General features: G+C 45.2%; 1 protein-coding gene across 4 annotated transcripts in view; it reads right to left on the reverse strand.

Moving 5' to 3' along the window:
• LOC100136305 (insulin-like growth factor-binding protein 4) overlaps positions 1-16362 on the reverse strand; it is a 21907-nt gene continuing 5545 nt past the window's right edge. For 2 of the 4 annotated variants that reach the window (XM_090195970.1, XM_021557125.3), the window contains exons 2-4: positions 6672-6835; positions 5970-6095; positions 1-4148 (exon numbers count right to left, since the gene is read on the reverse strand). In XM_090195970.1, coding sequence (XP_090052096.1) covers positions 4011-4148; positions 5970-6095; positions 6672-6833 — 426 coding nt within the window. In that variant the 5' untranslated portion in view covers positions 6834-6835 and the 3' untranslated portion in view covers positions 1-4010. Of the gene's footprint in view, positions 4149-5969; positions 6096-6671; positions 6836-7235; positions 7272-16362 lie in introns of those variants that run through there. The other 2 variants (XM_090195971.1, XM_021557126.3) reach the window with 2 other exon arrangements.

The raw sequence follows: 16362 nt of genomic DNA on the forward strand, positions 1-16362 counted from the left end.
TCAGATGCTACACGTTTATAATTTCATTGGATCTAATACATTGTATACAATTCTCTCATAGAGTAAACATTTCTAAGGTAACCAAATCATTATTCTGTAACAAGCACACATTCTTGCTGCGTTTTCTTCAATGTTGGTAAAGCATGGCCCTGTTCTGGACCCCACATACAAGATCTCGCCATGTTTAAACCCAGTATATAGTTAGGCTACACATGCTAAAGTTACCTTAAATCTTTTTACAGTAGAATTAACATGTAAAGTCCAAGGCAAATAGGAATATCCCTCAGAAATACAAAATACAGTAGAGCAAAAGTTAGAGATCAAGTAATATAGTGTAGGTACACACCGTTGAATGTAAATTAAACACTGAAGGTCTTGGATCCAAAAGGAAAACCAGGACCATTGACTTGAAACATAGCACTACTTTACCTAGAGATAATATCTACAGTAGCACAGAAATGGAATGTTCTAGGATATTACTTTGTTTTACCTTTTATATAACCAGGCAAGTCAGTAAATAACAAATTTGTATTTACAATGACAGCCTACTTGTAAAGATAAGGCCTTAGACTTATGTATGGTGTTTTTTCATTCAGTACATGACAAGGCAATATCAACATTTAATGTACACAAAGCACTCCTATAGTTTTTGGGGTTTCACGCCTCAAAATACTCTTCCTTGTAATTTCTTTGGAGAAGCCTTTCATTGCTCATGTTACTTCATTGTGTTTTGAAATGCAATCAACTTATCAGCTACAGTATATCCTCCTTCCTTAATACCATTTCCTATGTCTTTCTAGTTGGGAATGACATCAGTCGCTTTGTTGAAGTTATGTGGGATTTATGGTTTAGAACAAGGAATTTTTACAATGAAAATATGACCAGCTTTTGGAATATGGGCTTTTCATTTGGGAGCTGCTGAGGTGGAACTCTGCTCTTAGGTATTCTAGGGGAATAGTGGATGTCATGGTGGAATGTGGCAGAAAGTAAGAGCATCCTGTTTCACCGAATAGCCTCAGAGAGCCAAAAATATGTTTTAGGGACTTGTCAATTGAGAAAAAGCTAATATGAACTATTAGTGATCATCGAGAGGCTCAGTTTCAAGGTTAATGACCCAGGAAGCAGGCAAAACTGGACGTTGGTTCCACCAGCCCACTGGGGATGTTTGTTTTGTCGGTCAAAGTTTTGGTCAAATGTAGGCTAAGTAAATGTCTACAGGTTAGTAATTAGTTCAGAAGATAAGTCATTGACTGAGCGACTACTAAGTAGACTACAACACTATTACCATGCAATATCCCCATAGACCCTTTGGATAACTTTGGCAGTTTTTATTATTATTTTATTTTTTACAATGAAGCAAGTTACAGATACAGTACAGTTGGCTAAGTCCGCAATAATTATCTTTGGCCCGGCTCATGTCAGGTCATGTCACACATCGACCCAAATGTCTTTGATATTGTGATTCTGAATGGTAATGTAGCACAGCGGGTTTTCTATCTACTTTGTCCCCAGGCAGGGAGGTGTGAATGTTCAATGTTGCCTAATGAAATTAGATGTTTCTGTCCCAGGATGTACTACCCCATGGCAGCAATCACAGCACAACCGTGTTGAAGGGCATTGCTATGTTGGGCTAAGTTGGACTTGCTACAGTATGTGCTCTTCTGCTCTGGATAACAGCCAGAGGAAAGCCCTTGAATTACTTCTAGGCTCCTCTGTCAAACCAGAGGGGTATGAGAGAGAGAGAGAGTGAATGGTAAAAGCTGTGTGCCTTACGGACACAATGTGGCTTTTTGTGAGAGCAAATCAGTTGCGACACAAATGTAGCTGGAACTCCCGAGCTCTCTGTCACTCACACCGTCTCTGCTCCCTCTCCCTCTAGTCGATCTGCTCACATCTCTGCTGACAAAAAGAGCTGCCTATCATTTGTAGGAGTCCGTTTTTGGACAACCCGTCCTGCACTCTTCTTTCAGTTCTTGAAAGAGAGGAAGCAGGACAACTGCTGCCCATGTCCGTCTGGTTTACCCCCTCGGCACTGTCCCCTCGCCTCGCTCTACAGGAAGCTAACTGTGCCAGTGTACTGTTAACACCAATAATGAATGTCCCGGCGAGATGAATCCTCCCTGGAGTCAATTAGTAACCAAACTCTCTCAGGGGGATTAAGTGCACTATCCATTTCTAGAAATGACAAACGACCGACCTTGCTGATCAGACTGTCCTGTGTTCAAGGGCCGTCTTCTCTCCTATACTCCCTGTGGTCCACAGATTAAGCCTGAGTCGGTCAATCAACCAATCACATCATAGATCATAGCCCGAGGGAACCCATCACCAATCTTTTCCACCCGTTTGCAATACAGTACAATCAAATCGCTGTAGGGATGTTAACAGTCTTGTCCATGTAGTGTATGTGGAAGGTATGTAGGAGTATGATGCACTAGGGAGTTTGTCCACATAATAACACAAATCAATGATTCCTTGGCTCGTATACTGCTTCATCGATGACGTCGAACCTGATAACTGGCTCTGCCAGAGTAAAAGTCAAGGGTGTTCACTTATACTGGAGGGAGTCCATGTATGACCAGGATGCTATCTCTTAGTGAGGATTCCAATGCTATTATATAGACGTCTGGCGTTTCTCCGAACGTTTCAGCCAGCTAGCCATTACAGAGGCTGTCTAGAGCGTGTTTTTTTTTTTCATCATTGCAGCCATAAAGTCCTCTTCCCTTCTAGCCGCGAGAAGTTGTCACGAGCCACACGTGCTACAATCATGCAAAGTCACACTACATTAGTCCATGAAACAGTCAGGCGGGTTAACTACAGTAATGCTCCCACTGAGATCCGTGTATTTACTTATGTTTTATTTCATCAATGCAGTATAAAAACTTGGAGATATTTGTGTGACAACTAGACCGTATTTGTGGTCAGTCACACATTTAGGCTATTCTAAGATCGCCCCCCTCATCTGGGAGTTTGTATCTCTGTCTCCTTCTAAAAACAATCCCCCAAAAAGCACAGGAGAAGAAGAAAAAAAAACACTTTTTTTTTTTTTCGGGGCACAGTGAGTGTATAGCACCACTATAAACAACACAATACTGCCAACAAGCAGTCTCTTGGTTGGAAAGAAATCCTGTATATAGAAGCATATTCATACAAACATGAGAGCAGCAGCACTGGCGTCTTAGTACTTCAGCCCCAGCTGGAGAAACAAGATTATCCTATCAGCAGTGTACAGAGTCCCGAGCCCAGCTATGATGCCAGTCCCCCTGGACAAATAAGCCAGAGAGAGAGAGAGCTCCCAGTCAAAGAGAAGGGGGGAAGCGGAGAGGAGGGAACGAAGGGGGGGGGGGGGGGGGATAACGGTAAAGCACATCTATTCTGGGCTCCTCTCAGAGGTACAGTTTATTCTTTCAAAAGTAATCTCTCTTTTCACTTCATGTCTCCAAGTGTTGTGAAAAGCTGCGGCTTATCATCAATTGGTAATTCTCTCTCTCTCTCATACACACTCGCAATAGTCATTATTTTCCACAGCTGCTGCTGAATGGTCGATGGTGAGTCATGTTAGGACACTTAACTCATGCGTAAAGATTTTCTGTTTTTTGTTTCAAAGATGCTAAGAGATGGAAATCAGAGTTCAACTAGACTACACTAAACCAACGTTGTCCTGTTTTGAGAAGAATGATTACAACACTTTTATTCGGGAGTCTGTTGTTTGCCACCTGTCATTTAAAGCAAGAGCATCTGCCTAACTTCACAGAAACGTAAAATACACACATGTGCTCAAAAAGATGCATACAGACATACGCTCACACACGAAAACAAACAATAGTAAAATAGCAAAATTCTATGGTTTCCTTTTATCTTTTTCATATCAAGCAAGTACCGTTAGCCTCACGTGAAGTGGGGCTTTAGGGTTAAGTCCTTCCCTTCCATAGTTGTAACTAAACAGCACCAGTAGAATTTGGCTGGCCCTAAGCCCTAGCCCTGGCCCCCCAGGGGCCCAGCCGGTCCCCTCCTCACTCTCTCATGGTTGCAGTAATTAGCTGGTGGCAGTCCAGTTCCCCCCGCAGCTCCATGGGCCCTGGCAGCCTCATGCCCGTCTTCTGGTCGACACACCAGCACTTTCCTCGCTGCCCGTCACGTGCTGGCTGGCACTGTAGACACAAGAAACAAGACAGGTGTCAGTCACAAGCCAAATGGCATTTGTTGCACGATAGGCATATGATACAGATCAAATCAGATCAATGGCATAAGGTAGGGGCCTCCAAATACATTCAGCAATGTAATTTTTCCTTGAGCGGATGGTCGCGGGCTGGAACATAGTTATAAATCATTTGTACACTGCAAATTGGCCGCAACAATCTCAAACAGATATATTTCATTTCAAACCTTGATTGCATTGTGATATTGTCACATATGGCTCTCTATTTATGCATGGGAATACTTGGGAACAGATTTCCTAAATTAAAATCACTTTGAGCTGATTTCCTGGTGATTCTATAGTATTTTATGTCCAACAACGAAATATATATTTTTGGTTCAGAAAACTGCAGGTACTCTGGCATAAGCTGTTGCAGTTTCTTAATAGCACTTAAGTTCCCTTGTAGCTGGATTACTTAACGGTGAAACGCCACGTCCGTTTGTGATATTACAACAACAAAGAAGTTACTGCAAACAGCAAACACTTTTTGTCATCCTCGGACATCATTGCAAGCAACGATAGAAGAGCGCAATATGTACTGCAATATTTTTTTTTACCATGCCGCACGACTCTCTTCAGCTCCGGAAACAAAAACAAAAACAATAACAACAGTGGTAGAGCGGTCAGTGGCGATGTTTCCACCCTACTGCGGATTCCATCTTTAAGGTACCTTCACATTCAAACCTGAGGTACCTTCACATTCAAACCACTGTTATATTTGACATTGTTCCCTTTGTTAATCACTTTCTCTCAAGCCCCTCAATCTCACCAGTGTGAATGTGGATTAATTGAATATAATCTCAAAGTTGTATGAATCACAACCACTGAGTGATACATATCTGTATGTAGCCTGGGGTGGTTTTGAAACACCCCATCAGCCTGGCTCAACTTTCCTATTGAGATTCCTCCTGTGCAATGAAAAGATGCCAGATGACCTCTCATAACCTTAGTTATACTCACAAAGGGTGCCGTGAATCTCTACCACAATGCAGTTATAGTTCAACAGTGAACAGATGCCTTTTACACACTATAAAGAGCAGACAAGGGTACATTAACTGTGTTACACAATCAAGCCTGAGCCCAGACTCTGATGCCCTTGGCAGGGTAAGACTTTTACCACTGACTGACTCTGCTACGCCTGTTGCTTCGTAGCGTATTCTGCTCTACAGAGCAACGAGCCTTATCGAGCTCCGTGTTCTCAGATTCTTCCCCGTCTTATCTACAAAGCCGCCCATTTCAGACATAGCGGAGAAATAATTGCTTTTCGAAAAGCTAATGACATCTATCACTGCAGTGAAGCGATTACTGTCAACCCTTTTAGGTTAACCACTGTGTCGTGTTGTACGTGCACGGTTCAGCGCGGTTTTTCTTTGGTAAATTTTTGCTTGTCTGTATATGTGGAGTCTTGGCAGGAGAAAATGCTCACAGAAAACAATGCTGTTACAGGGCCATTGTGGTGTTTTGGCTAATAGAGCCGTGACAATGTTAGAGGGGTTTGTTTGCGTGGTGTGTTCTTATGCGCCTGTCTGAGACCAGATCGAGTGAATGATAAAGACCTTCTACACAGACTACTTGGATAAATGTCTGCATCCAAAATGGCACGATATTCCTTGTAGTGGTCTACTTTTTTGGCAGTGGCCAATAGGGCTCTGGTTAAAAAAATAGTGCATAAATGGCATAAATAAGGTGCCATTTCAGAGTATGTCGGAGGACTTCCTGAATAGTGCATAATATAGATGCCATTGGGATAAGGACTCCTTGTCAGTCGACAAACCTGCTTGGCATGGAAGTCTCCGTTCTTGTCACAGTTGGGTATGGGGATACTGTAGAGATCCTCATGGGTGCGAGTGTTGGACACCAGTCGGTCCAGCGCTCTCTGCAGCTCAGCACGACATGGAGCCTGAGGACGACCAGTGGAATTAGTCGGAAATCTGTTCAGCGATCATTCCACTCCTTGCCACTCCTGTTATGTTAATCTTTGGCATATGACGCGGAGAATAAGGAGTGGAATGTTAGCTAAACAGACTGGTATCCAGGCTAGTGCGGCCCATGTAGATGTTTGGGCATGTACGCCCATGTATGCTTATATACGTCCATGTAGGTATCTGGAAATGGCAAAGAGTTTTATACGACCCTTTGTTGTTGATTTCAGTGAACACCTGGGTTTACGTTTCATGAGATGGCCATTGAATGATGAGGGCTGAAAATAGCGAATAGGTTACATGCCGTTTGTAACCCAGCTGCTAAACTCATGGATTTGGATCTGTAAAATAGTAATTGAAAACACCTGTTAGACCTGTGTCGGTCTAGTAACAAGACTGAACTGGACTCTAGTTGAAAGCTATGGGGTGACATTCTTTTTTATATCCAGCACCTGCTCAAATACTTTAAATGTGCGTATGTAATGTTTTCCTACACGTAACCTTTAGCTGTAGTCTTTTCCTATACGGAGGTGAACGGTGGTTGGTGCGCTCACCAGGGCAGCCTTTGGGTCCTCCCTGGCGTTGTTGCTTCTCTGATTAGTGGATTTGGCGGGGTGGCGGGCCAGGGTCTTCTGAATGCAGCGTTTGTCCTGGGGACTGCAGCGGATGTTGCTGTTGTTGGGGTGCTCAGGGATGGTCTCATCGTGCCTGTCCATCGCTGTGGGACACAACAGTTAACACTGAGTCGCAACACTACAAGTCACCAACATTTTATTGAAGCCTTTATTTATCCCGCAAGTCCCATCAATGTCAATAGACCTTTTTTTTTTTTTACCAGGGAAACCTCTAGAGCTACAACCTACACAACACATGAAAGACTCGCAATCCCAACCCGTACAAGGCCGCAACTCATACAGTGGAGAGTAAGTATTTGATACACTGACGATTTTGCAGGTTTCCCTACTTACAAAGCATGTAGAGGTCTGTCATTTTTTATCATAGGTACACTTTAACTGTGAGAGACGGAATCTAAAACAAAAATCCAGAAAATCACATTGTATGATTTTTATGTAATTAATTTGCATTTTATTGCATGACATAAGTATTTGATCACCTACCAACCAGTAAGAATTCTGGCTCTCACAGACCTGTTCGTTTTTCTTTAAGAAGCCCTCCTGTTCTCCACTCATTACCTGTATTAACTGCACCTGTTTGAACTCGTTACCTGTATGAAAGACACCTGTCCACACACTCAATCAATCAGACTCCAACCTCTCCACAATGGCCAAGACCAGAGAGCTGTCTAAGGACATCAGGGATAAAATTGTAGACCTGCACAAGGCTGGGATGGGCTACAGGACAATAGGCAAGCAGCTTGGTGAGAAGGCAACAACTGTTGGTGCAATTATTAGAAAATGGAAGAAGTTCAAGATGACGGTCAATCACCCTCGGTCTGGGGCTCCATGCAAGATCTCACCTCGTGGGGCATCAATGATCATGAGGAAGGTGAGGGATCAGCCCAGAACTACACGGTAGGACCTGGTCAATGACCTGAAGAGAGCTGGGACCATAGTCTCAAAGAAAACCATTATTAACACACTACGCCGTCATGGATTAAAATCCTGCAGCGCACGCAAGGTCCCCCTGCTCAAGCCAGCGCATGTCCAGGCCCGTCTGAAGTTTGCCAATGACCATCTGGATCATCCAGAGGAGGAATGGGAGGTGGTCATGTGGTCTGATGATACATAAATTGGGATTTTTGGTCTAAACTCCACTCGCCGTGTTTGGAGGAAGAAGAAGGATGAGTACAACCCCAAGAACAGCATCCCAACCGTGAAACATAGAGGTGGAAACATCATTCTTTGGGGATGCTTTTCTGCAAAGGGGACAGGACGACTGCACCGTATTGAGGGGAGGATGGATGGTTGCCATGTATCGCGAGATCTTGGCCAACAACCTCCTTCCCTCAGTAAGAGCATTGAAGATGGGTCATGGCTGGGTCTTCCAGCATGACAACGACCCAAAACACACAGCCAGGGCAACTAAGTAGTGGCTCCGTAAGAAGCATCTCAGGTCCTGGAGTGGCCTAGCCAGTCTCCAGACCTGAACCCAATAGAAAATCTTTGAAGGGAGCTGAAAGTCCGTATTGCCCAGCGACAGCCCCGAAACCTGAAGGATCTGGAGAAGGTCTGTATGGAGGAGTGGGCCAAAATCCCTGCTCCAGTGTGTGCAAACCTGGTGAAGAACTACAGGAAACGTATGATCTCTGTAATTGCAAACAAAGGTTTCTGTACAAAATATTAAGTTCTGTTTTTCTGATGTATCAAATACTTATGTCATGCAATAAAATTAATTACTTAAAAATCATACAATGTGATTTTCTGGATTGTTGTTTTAGATTCCGTCTCTCACAGTTGAAGTGTACCTATGATAAAAATGACAGACCTCTACATGCTTTGTAAGTAGGAAAACTTGCAAAATTGGCAGTGTATCAAATACTTGTTCTCCCCACTGTATATGTCACAGCACAAGAGTTGAAACAATAGACCATGCCATTTTTGACGAGTTTCTCTGTCAATTACACCTTCTCTCAGAGGCTTTTCGCAATTTGTTGATTGCATGAAAATGTATAATTTCGTGTACCTAATTTACAGTATATCACTGATCTGACCCAATGCAAATGTTGTCATACCAACAGAGAGATATCTTTCCATAAATATGTGTGTGACCAATAACATTTGATTTGATTTGATGAAAACACCATGGTGAATTGTAGGCTAAGAACCAGGCTTAGCATCAAGGACAAACAGTGGTGTTCCCACTCAGAGGGGTACAATACAGTAAATGACCCCCCCCCCCCCTCTCCTCACTGCCTGCCTACCCATTGTGGCCTGTGCCACATTTACCTTGCAATAATTCTCCAGTTCTATGGCCCTGCAGGCAGCCAGCTGTTTCCTCAGGAAACTGCCCCCACCCCACTTCCATCTCCCCTACAGCAAAAAAAAAAAACCTCACTGTGCCAGATGGAGATTGGAAGAGGGTATTTTGCAGTGTCACAAGGTGCCGGTGGGCAAACGTATGGAGTGTGGAGAGCTTTACAGCTGTTTTGTTCTGGCTTGACTGTTCACCTGTGGCCTTTGCAGGGTTGGTTGGTAACTCAAACACATTTTTTCCCCCACCAACTGTTCTTTGCTGTTCTGCTTGTGACCTTTCATGGGTTGGCACTGCAACCATAGCACCCAGAGCCTGGGCTTTTGTGCTTCCTTGAGCTTTGTCTGTCAGATCACTGGAAAGATCAAAGCACGAATGGCGTCTCACATCAGTGTGGCATTAATACCAGTTGCTTCTGGGAACCTACTTTCTGTCAGGGTCAGATCTTCTGCATTGCTCTCTCTGACCTTTCCACATTTACCAAGGGAATTCACTCTGTAATTAGGATTAAATAGCAATTAGCTATCAACAGGTTTAGTTGTGAAGTTATTTTTGTTATTGAACAATGGATAGACTAGCCTACTCATGAGGTAAGGTGGCCTTTGGCTGTTTCAGACTCGGGGTAAGGGGTTTTGCCATTAGCTATTCTAGTCACATTTCAGTAATGACATGAGAGGTTTACATTTCTATACCGCACCTCTCTACATGAGGTTGAGGTGAGGGAGTTGCTCTGAAGTTGATTGACAGGCTGTGTTCTGCCGACCGGGGGTTTGTATGTTTCTGTTGGCCTTACTCATCTGCACTTTCCGCCAGACCCAGGACTGTTTTCCCGTCTCCCTATAAATCGTTCTTTCCCTCTTTTGCCATTTAGCCAGTTTGCCGAATCCGTGCTCCTTCGGAGTGCCATGTCATACAAGCCCAACGTTATTTAAAAGTGGGTCAGGGGGTGCCATGTCCTGTTTGCTGCCACCGCTGTTCTCCGGGCAGGAAGCTGCTGCTTCGGGAGGATTGTGTCAACATCTCCATTTCAAACACAGGCAGGCTGAGGCACAAGGCAGACTGCTGTGATGAATAATAGAAAGGACGGGGGGGACGCACTCCGGGGGGGAAAAAAATCCAAGTAATAATCTTCTTTTAATACAAATGGATCATGTTAAACAAACAGGAGGAAGAAAAGCCAGGGCCAGAACCATTTCGGCTAGATTCCTTTGTCAAGAGCGAAGGCGAAGAACACAAGCATGGACAATGTGCGGTGTTCACTCGCATCCAACCCCAGCCACAGGTGGATAGCCAAGATAAAGAAAGACTCGATTTTACGACTGTTCTGATAAAGGTTCTATCATTTCCATCTGTTTTTGACAGCGCTTAAAAAAAAAAAAAAAACTTAGGCCGTGAACATGTCAACCCGGGGAGGTTTGTGTAGAGTTCATGTGGGGTTCAAGAGCTGCTGGATCCCTCGAACCGTTGGCATCTACCGTCGTATCGTTGAATTAATGCAGACTTGTCTGCCACCGACCCAGTTGCAAACCATTTTTCGGCCATGACTTGACCTTCCTCCGGTGAGGTGATTGCCAGGGAATGTCGGCGGTGTGTTCCCCCACTCCCAGCCCACCGGAGGTTCAGAGGGTGGCATCAAACTCCACTGTTCCAGTTGCAGCTGTCACTGGGAGTCTGGACGGAGCATGTGAACTAGTCTCAACACTGTCCCGGGGGACATGTCTGGCTCCGTAGGCTGGACTTCGTTACGCTACATAGCATTATAGCACGTCAGCTAGCGAGACGCTTATCGTCGGCCGTCATTGCATCAGTGGAAATCTGGGTGAGGAGACAGTGGGCGTTTGGCACGCTTGAATGTAAATAGTGCACGTGTGACACAGTTTGTCGCCCACTGCATATCTTATGTCAAGTCATTGCTCTTTCTGTCAGCTGGCAATAGCAAGAATGTGTACAATGTGTTGAACTAAAGTGTTACCCTCCACCTTTCTGGGGGGTATTTTCAGCTTATTGGTCCATAGTGCTTTGTGTGGCATATTTCTGTACTGTAAAACAATGCAGGTGGACATTATTACAATAAAAAGGGATGTGCTCAAAACTACCCTTCCCCTTTTTTCCCCCTTCAACTTTCATTTGACTTCTCTGCTTCATAAAGCAGCCGTGAATCGAGGTAGGTACCCCACAAAAGTGGGCCAAAATGATTTACCCATGAAATAAGAACTGGTTTGGGTGGTTTTTGCTCATGTACAGTAAGGATATCCCACAGAACAGGATCACGCACCAAAATACAACAACATAAAACATTACAGCAACACACCACCCGTGCCAACAGTAACACTGTTCGTAGTGATTAAGCACATTTTGATTGCAGTACATTTGAGTCTCTGGATCATAAGATAGATAAGTGAGTCATTGAATTTATACGTGAAATGTTTAGTGTGCAAACTGTGCGTCGATACATAACAACGGGCTTAACTCAGAATGAACGAACGACTGTTCAAACAAAGCACCATGGGCTGAGTCCCCTGCCAGATGTTCCCCTGCCAGATGTTTGTGATATACGTGTTTACATGGGATGTTTCCAAACAAAGCATGATGGGAGCGGTTGCTGTTTATTACGTTCACATATGAACTCAGACATTTTACGAGGGACTTTGATCTCACTGGGCTCCGAGGATTAGGCGTATTTGAATTTGACGACCAGCTAGCGAGCGCTCATCGTCGCTCTGTGTCGTTACTCGGTGTCCGTTGGTTTGTTTGTGCATCTGTGTCTCTACAGCTCTGACACCAGGGGGAGGGGGTCTTAAATCCATGGCTCCATGGAGGGATCAATTAGCTAATCACATTTACTGAGTTCTGCTGCAGAAAGCCCAGCTGTACAAATGGGATAAATACCCAAAGAAAGCAAATAATAAGGACCTAAACACGCCCTCGGGGACATCTGCAATTGGTTTGCCCTATTCCCCAACATATCCTCATTGGCCACAGAGAAATGATTGTATCAGTTCCATAATTCCAGTGAGCACACAGACAAGTGTTTTCCTCACATCGTAAGAAGAACAGGAGTTGTGGATGGTTGACAAGAACAGATGGCTGACTAGACTAGTGCCACTGATCAGGCCTGCCTAAATGCAGATTCATACTGTACATCAGACACATGTGGCTCCTGTAAGCTTACCACCAGCGTGAACGGCATTCGCAACACCTTATGTCAGTAATGACATTCCCATTGACACCTGTATCTGCTTGTAAGTACTACACATTTCCGAGTTTAAAAGGTTTGCGGAGCATTTGAATAAGACACCAAAAGAGACCCCGTCGGCATGTTTGAATGGATTCCAAGCCCTCATAATGATTTCTAAGAATCAGGATTGCGAGAGAGTTTCCGAGAATCGGTTATTAGGGAACTGCATGAGATTTGCAGGACATGATAAGATGCTAAATGTACTCCCCAGTACTTACAGTTGCTATGGAAATTGAGTTTACGAATACTGCAGCTTTGAACTTGAAGGAATGTAACAGAAGGCATAGAGTAGATAGCATCTGGACATCTATCCCTCAGATTTAAATGGTCTGTGCGTCTGGCCATGGAAATGGTAGGCTAGCTTTGGGAAAAGTTTATTGACAAAATGTGTGAAAATGTTATATTCCGAGTATATGACCGTTTCATTGGGATGCTTTCTGGTACATGTGCTGTCAATTCAGGATCAGTTATACTCTTCCCCCTACGGTGTCCTTGTCTTTGGGAATCCTCTGGGGCAGTGCGGGAAGCGTCTCAAGGAGATGTACCCCTCGGTTTAATAATGGATAAACCCGGCAAAAGTGCCACAAAGGAACTCGTACACTTGTGGCTTGGGTTTTTCCTCATACTCCCTCTCTCTTCCTCTCTCTCTCTCTCCTGTTTCTTCCTGTCCGTCTGTGGGGGTTTCAGAGGCGCTGCACTGAAGTGTTGATGTAAGACTTATTGAGTAGGGCTACGTTGGGGGGGGGGGGTCAACCGAAGCTCAACCCTGGGATAGTAGGATTCCAGAACACTGAAAACAAAACAAAACATCCAAACATTTCGACGCCGTTTAGCATTTCATCAATCGCTGACACCCCCTAGCTTGCCGAGAGAGTTTACGAGAACTCCCAAACCGCTGAGCTTTCGCACTTTAGCCCACTTCGGCGTCAGCGCCGCTCGTCTCCAACGGACAGCACAATGGCGTGGATGGCGAAGTCATTCAGTAAACAATGTTTAGGGAAAAACATTCAGCCAGATTAAGCAATTCAGAGGACGGTACGAAGCCAAAACCAAGACCGTCCACCTTTTTATCATGCACTAAACAGCTTTCCCCCTCTCTCTGATTCCGTTTAGTCACGCTATGTGCTGGCCTAACCTAGGCTGGCCTCGCACAGAGCAGAAGGCTCTCATTTCTGCTCTGGCAGCAAGCGTGCCGATGAGCTCATCCTAGCAGTGCTGGACGGTGGGCGATGCGCTCCGGGGCAGGGGGGTGGGGGGGGGGGGGGGGGAGAGAGGAGCAGCAACCCACCCAGGCCCAGGGGGAAACTGATGCAGTAGTGCTGGAGACTTGAGTCTCTGGAAGTGCATTCAAAATGGCACCCTATTCTCCCTAAAGCAGAGCACTACTTTTGACCAGAGAGCCCTGAGAAGAGTGTGCCATGTCAGACGCAGCCTGGAAGTTGAGGGCTGTTCAAGTCTGTCCAAAGTCTCGCCTTGCTGTGCTGCTTGGAACTGGGAGATAGTTCACCTTCATTACCGATAACCGCTGGAGGTCCCGACAATCAGTGTGGATGAAATCTGGAACAAATGAGTGAATGGCTTCGTAGGCGGTGCGTTTTTTTTAAAACGATCGCTACCAAACTTCTTTGGCATAATAGAAATCGCCACCGTGAAAGACTGCCTACGAGTTCCCCCTGCTTTGGAAGGGGAGAGAGGAAGAATTTTTAAAAAAAAGGCAGGAACAGTTTCATCTGCTGCCATCTGAAGAATACGATGGAACAGGAATAGCAGATAAGCCATACAGTATTAGATGTTCAAGTGGAACCAGACCTCTGCTGCTGCAGTAGGAAGAAGAATGTGACTACCGTGAGAGGAGAAAGACAGGGGTTGTATCAAGATGTCTGCAGGGGGAAGTGAACAAGACATCTCCAGTAAGAGGAGTCAGTCAGTCAGACATCTGCAGTGCCAGCGAAGAGGAGGAGGAGGAAGAGGAATGGGGGCCATGAAGAGAGTGAGAATGAATTACTGATTGCAGAGAGCTCTAATAGCCTGAGACTGGCCGCACTCCATTACAGAGTAATTTCATACAGGCAGACAGGCAGCTTTTATTACCTCCTCTTGTTAAACACACACACACACCCACCCACACCCACCCACCCACCCATCCACCCACACACACACACACACACACACACACACACACACACACACACACACACACACACACACACACACACACACATACACACGGTTCCCTGCAATACAACACACACACACTTATGACCACGTATTAACATGCTGAGATCAATAACAGGATACACACAGAGATACACGGACATACATTCACACATATGGTGCATACGCCAACATATACTGCAGCTACATCAGTACACTCATGCATACACTCACAAATATATACAAATACACTTATAATGTATTCTCACACATTTACATTCAGTTCACGCTCACACAGACACTACATGACCAAGAGAATGTGGACACCTGCTCATTGGACATCTCATTCCAAAATCATGGACATTAATATGGAGTTGGTCCCCCCTTTGCTGCTATAACAGCCTCCACTCTTCTGGAAAGGCTTTTCACTAGATGTTGGAACATTGCTGCAGGGACTTGCTTCCATTCAGCCACAAGAGCATTAGTGAGGTCGGGCACCGATGTTGGGTGATTAGGTCTGGCTCGCAGTCAGCATTCCAATTCATCCCAAAGGTGTTCGATGGGGTTGAGGTCAGGGCTCTGTGCAGGTCATTCAAGTTCTTCCACACCAATCTCGGCAAAACATTTCTCTATGGACCTCACTTTGTGCAACAACGAGGCTGAGCCGTTGTTGTTCCTAGACATTTCCACTTCCCAATAACAGCACTTACAGTTGACATGGGCAGCTCTAGCAGGCCAGAAATGTGACAAACTGACTTGTTGGAAAGGTGGCATCTCATGACGTGCCCTGTTGAAAGCCACTGAGCTCTTCAGTAAGGCCATCTACTGCCAATGTTTGTCTATGGAGATTGCATGGCTGTGTGCTCGATTGTATACCCCCGTCAGCAACGGGTGTGAATGAAATAGCCAAATCCACTCATCTGAATGGATGACATACCTTTGTATATATAGTGTACGTACACACACACACACACACACACACACACACACACACACACACACACACACATATACACTGAACACACACGCAAAAACACATGCATACATATACAAACCCACACACAGAGCACGGAAATTTGATCACGCTTGTCTCATCCGATGTGAGTAAGACCTTTATACAGGTCAACATTCACAAGGCCGCAGGGCCAGATGGATTACCAGGACGTGTACTCCGAGCATGCGCTGTCCAACTGGCAAGTGTCTTCACTGACATTTTCAACCTCTCCCTGTCTGAGTCTGTAATACCAACATATTTCAAGCAGACCAAGAACACTAAGGTAACCTGCCTAAATTACTACCAACCCGTAGCACTCACGTCTGTAGGCATGAAGTGCTTTGAATGGCTTTCATGGCTCACATCAACACCATTATCCCAGAAACCATAGACCCACTCCAATTTGCATACCGCCCTAACAGATCCAAAGATTATGCAATCTCTATTGCACTCCACACTGCCCTTTCCCACCTGGACAAAAGGAACACCTATGTGAGAATGCTATTCATTGACTACAGCTTAGCGTTCAACACCATAGTGCCCTCAAAGCTCATCACTAAGCTAAGGATCCTGGGACTAAACATCTCCCTCTGCAACTGGATCCTGGACTTCCTGACGGGCCGCCCCCAGGTGGTAAGGGTAGGTAACAACACATCCGCCATGCTGATCCTCAATACAGGGGCCCCTCAGGGGTGCGTGCTCAGTCCCCTCCTGTACTCCCTGTTCACTCATGACTGCACGGCCAGGCACGACTCCAACACCATCATTAAGTTTGCCGATGACACAACAGTGGTAGTCCGGATCACCGACAACGACGAAACAGCCTATAGGGAGGAGGTCAAAGACCTGGACGTGTGGTGCCAGGACAACAACCTCTCCCTCAACGTGATCAAGACAAAGGAGATGATTGTTGACTACAGGAAAAGGA

Source organism: Oncorhynchus mykiss, chromosome 13, assembly GCF_057628025.1.
Source record: "Oncorhynchus mykiss isolate SJ-2025 chromosome 13, ASM5762802v1, whole genome shotgun sequence".
Lineage (NCBI taxonomy): Eukaryota > Metazoa > Chordata > Actinopteri > Salmoniformes > Salmonidae > Oncorhynchus > Oncorhynchus mykiss.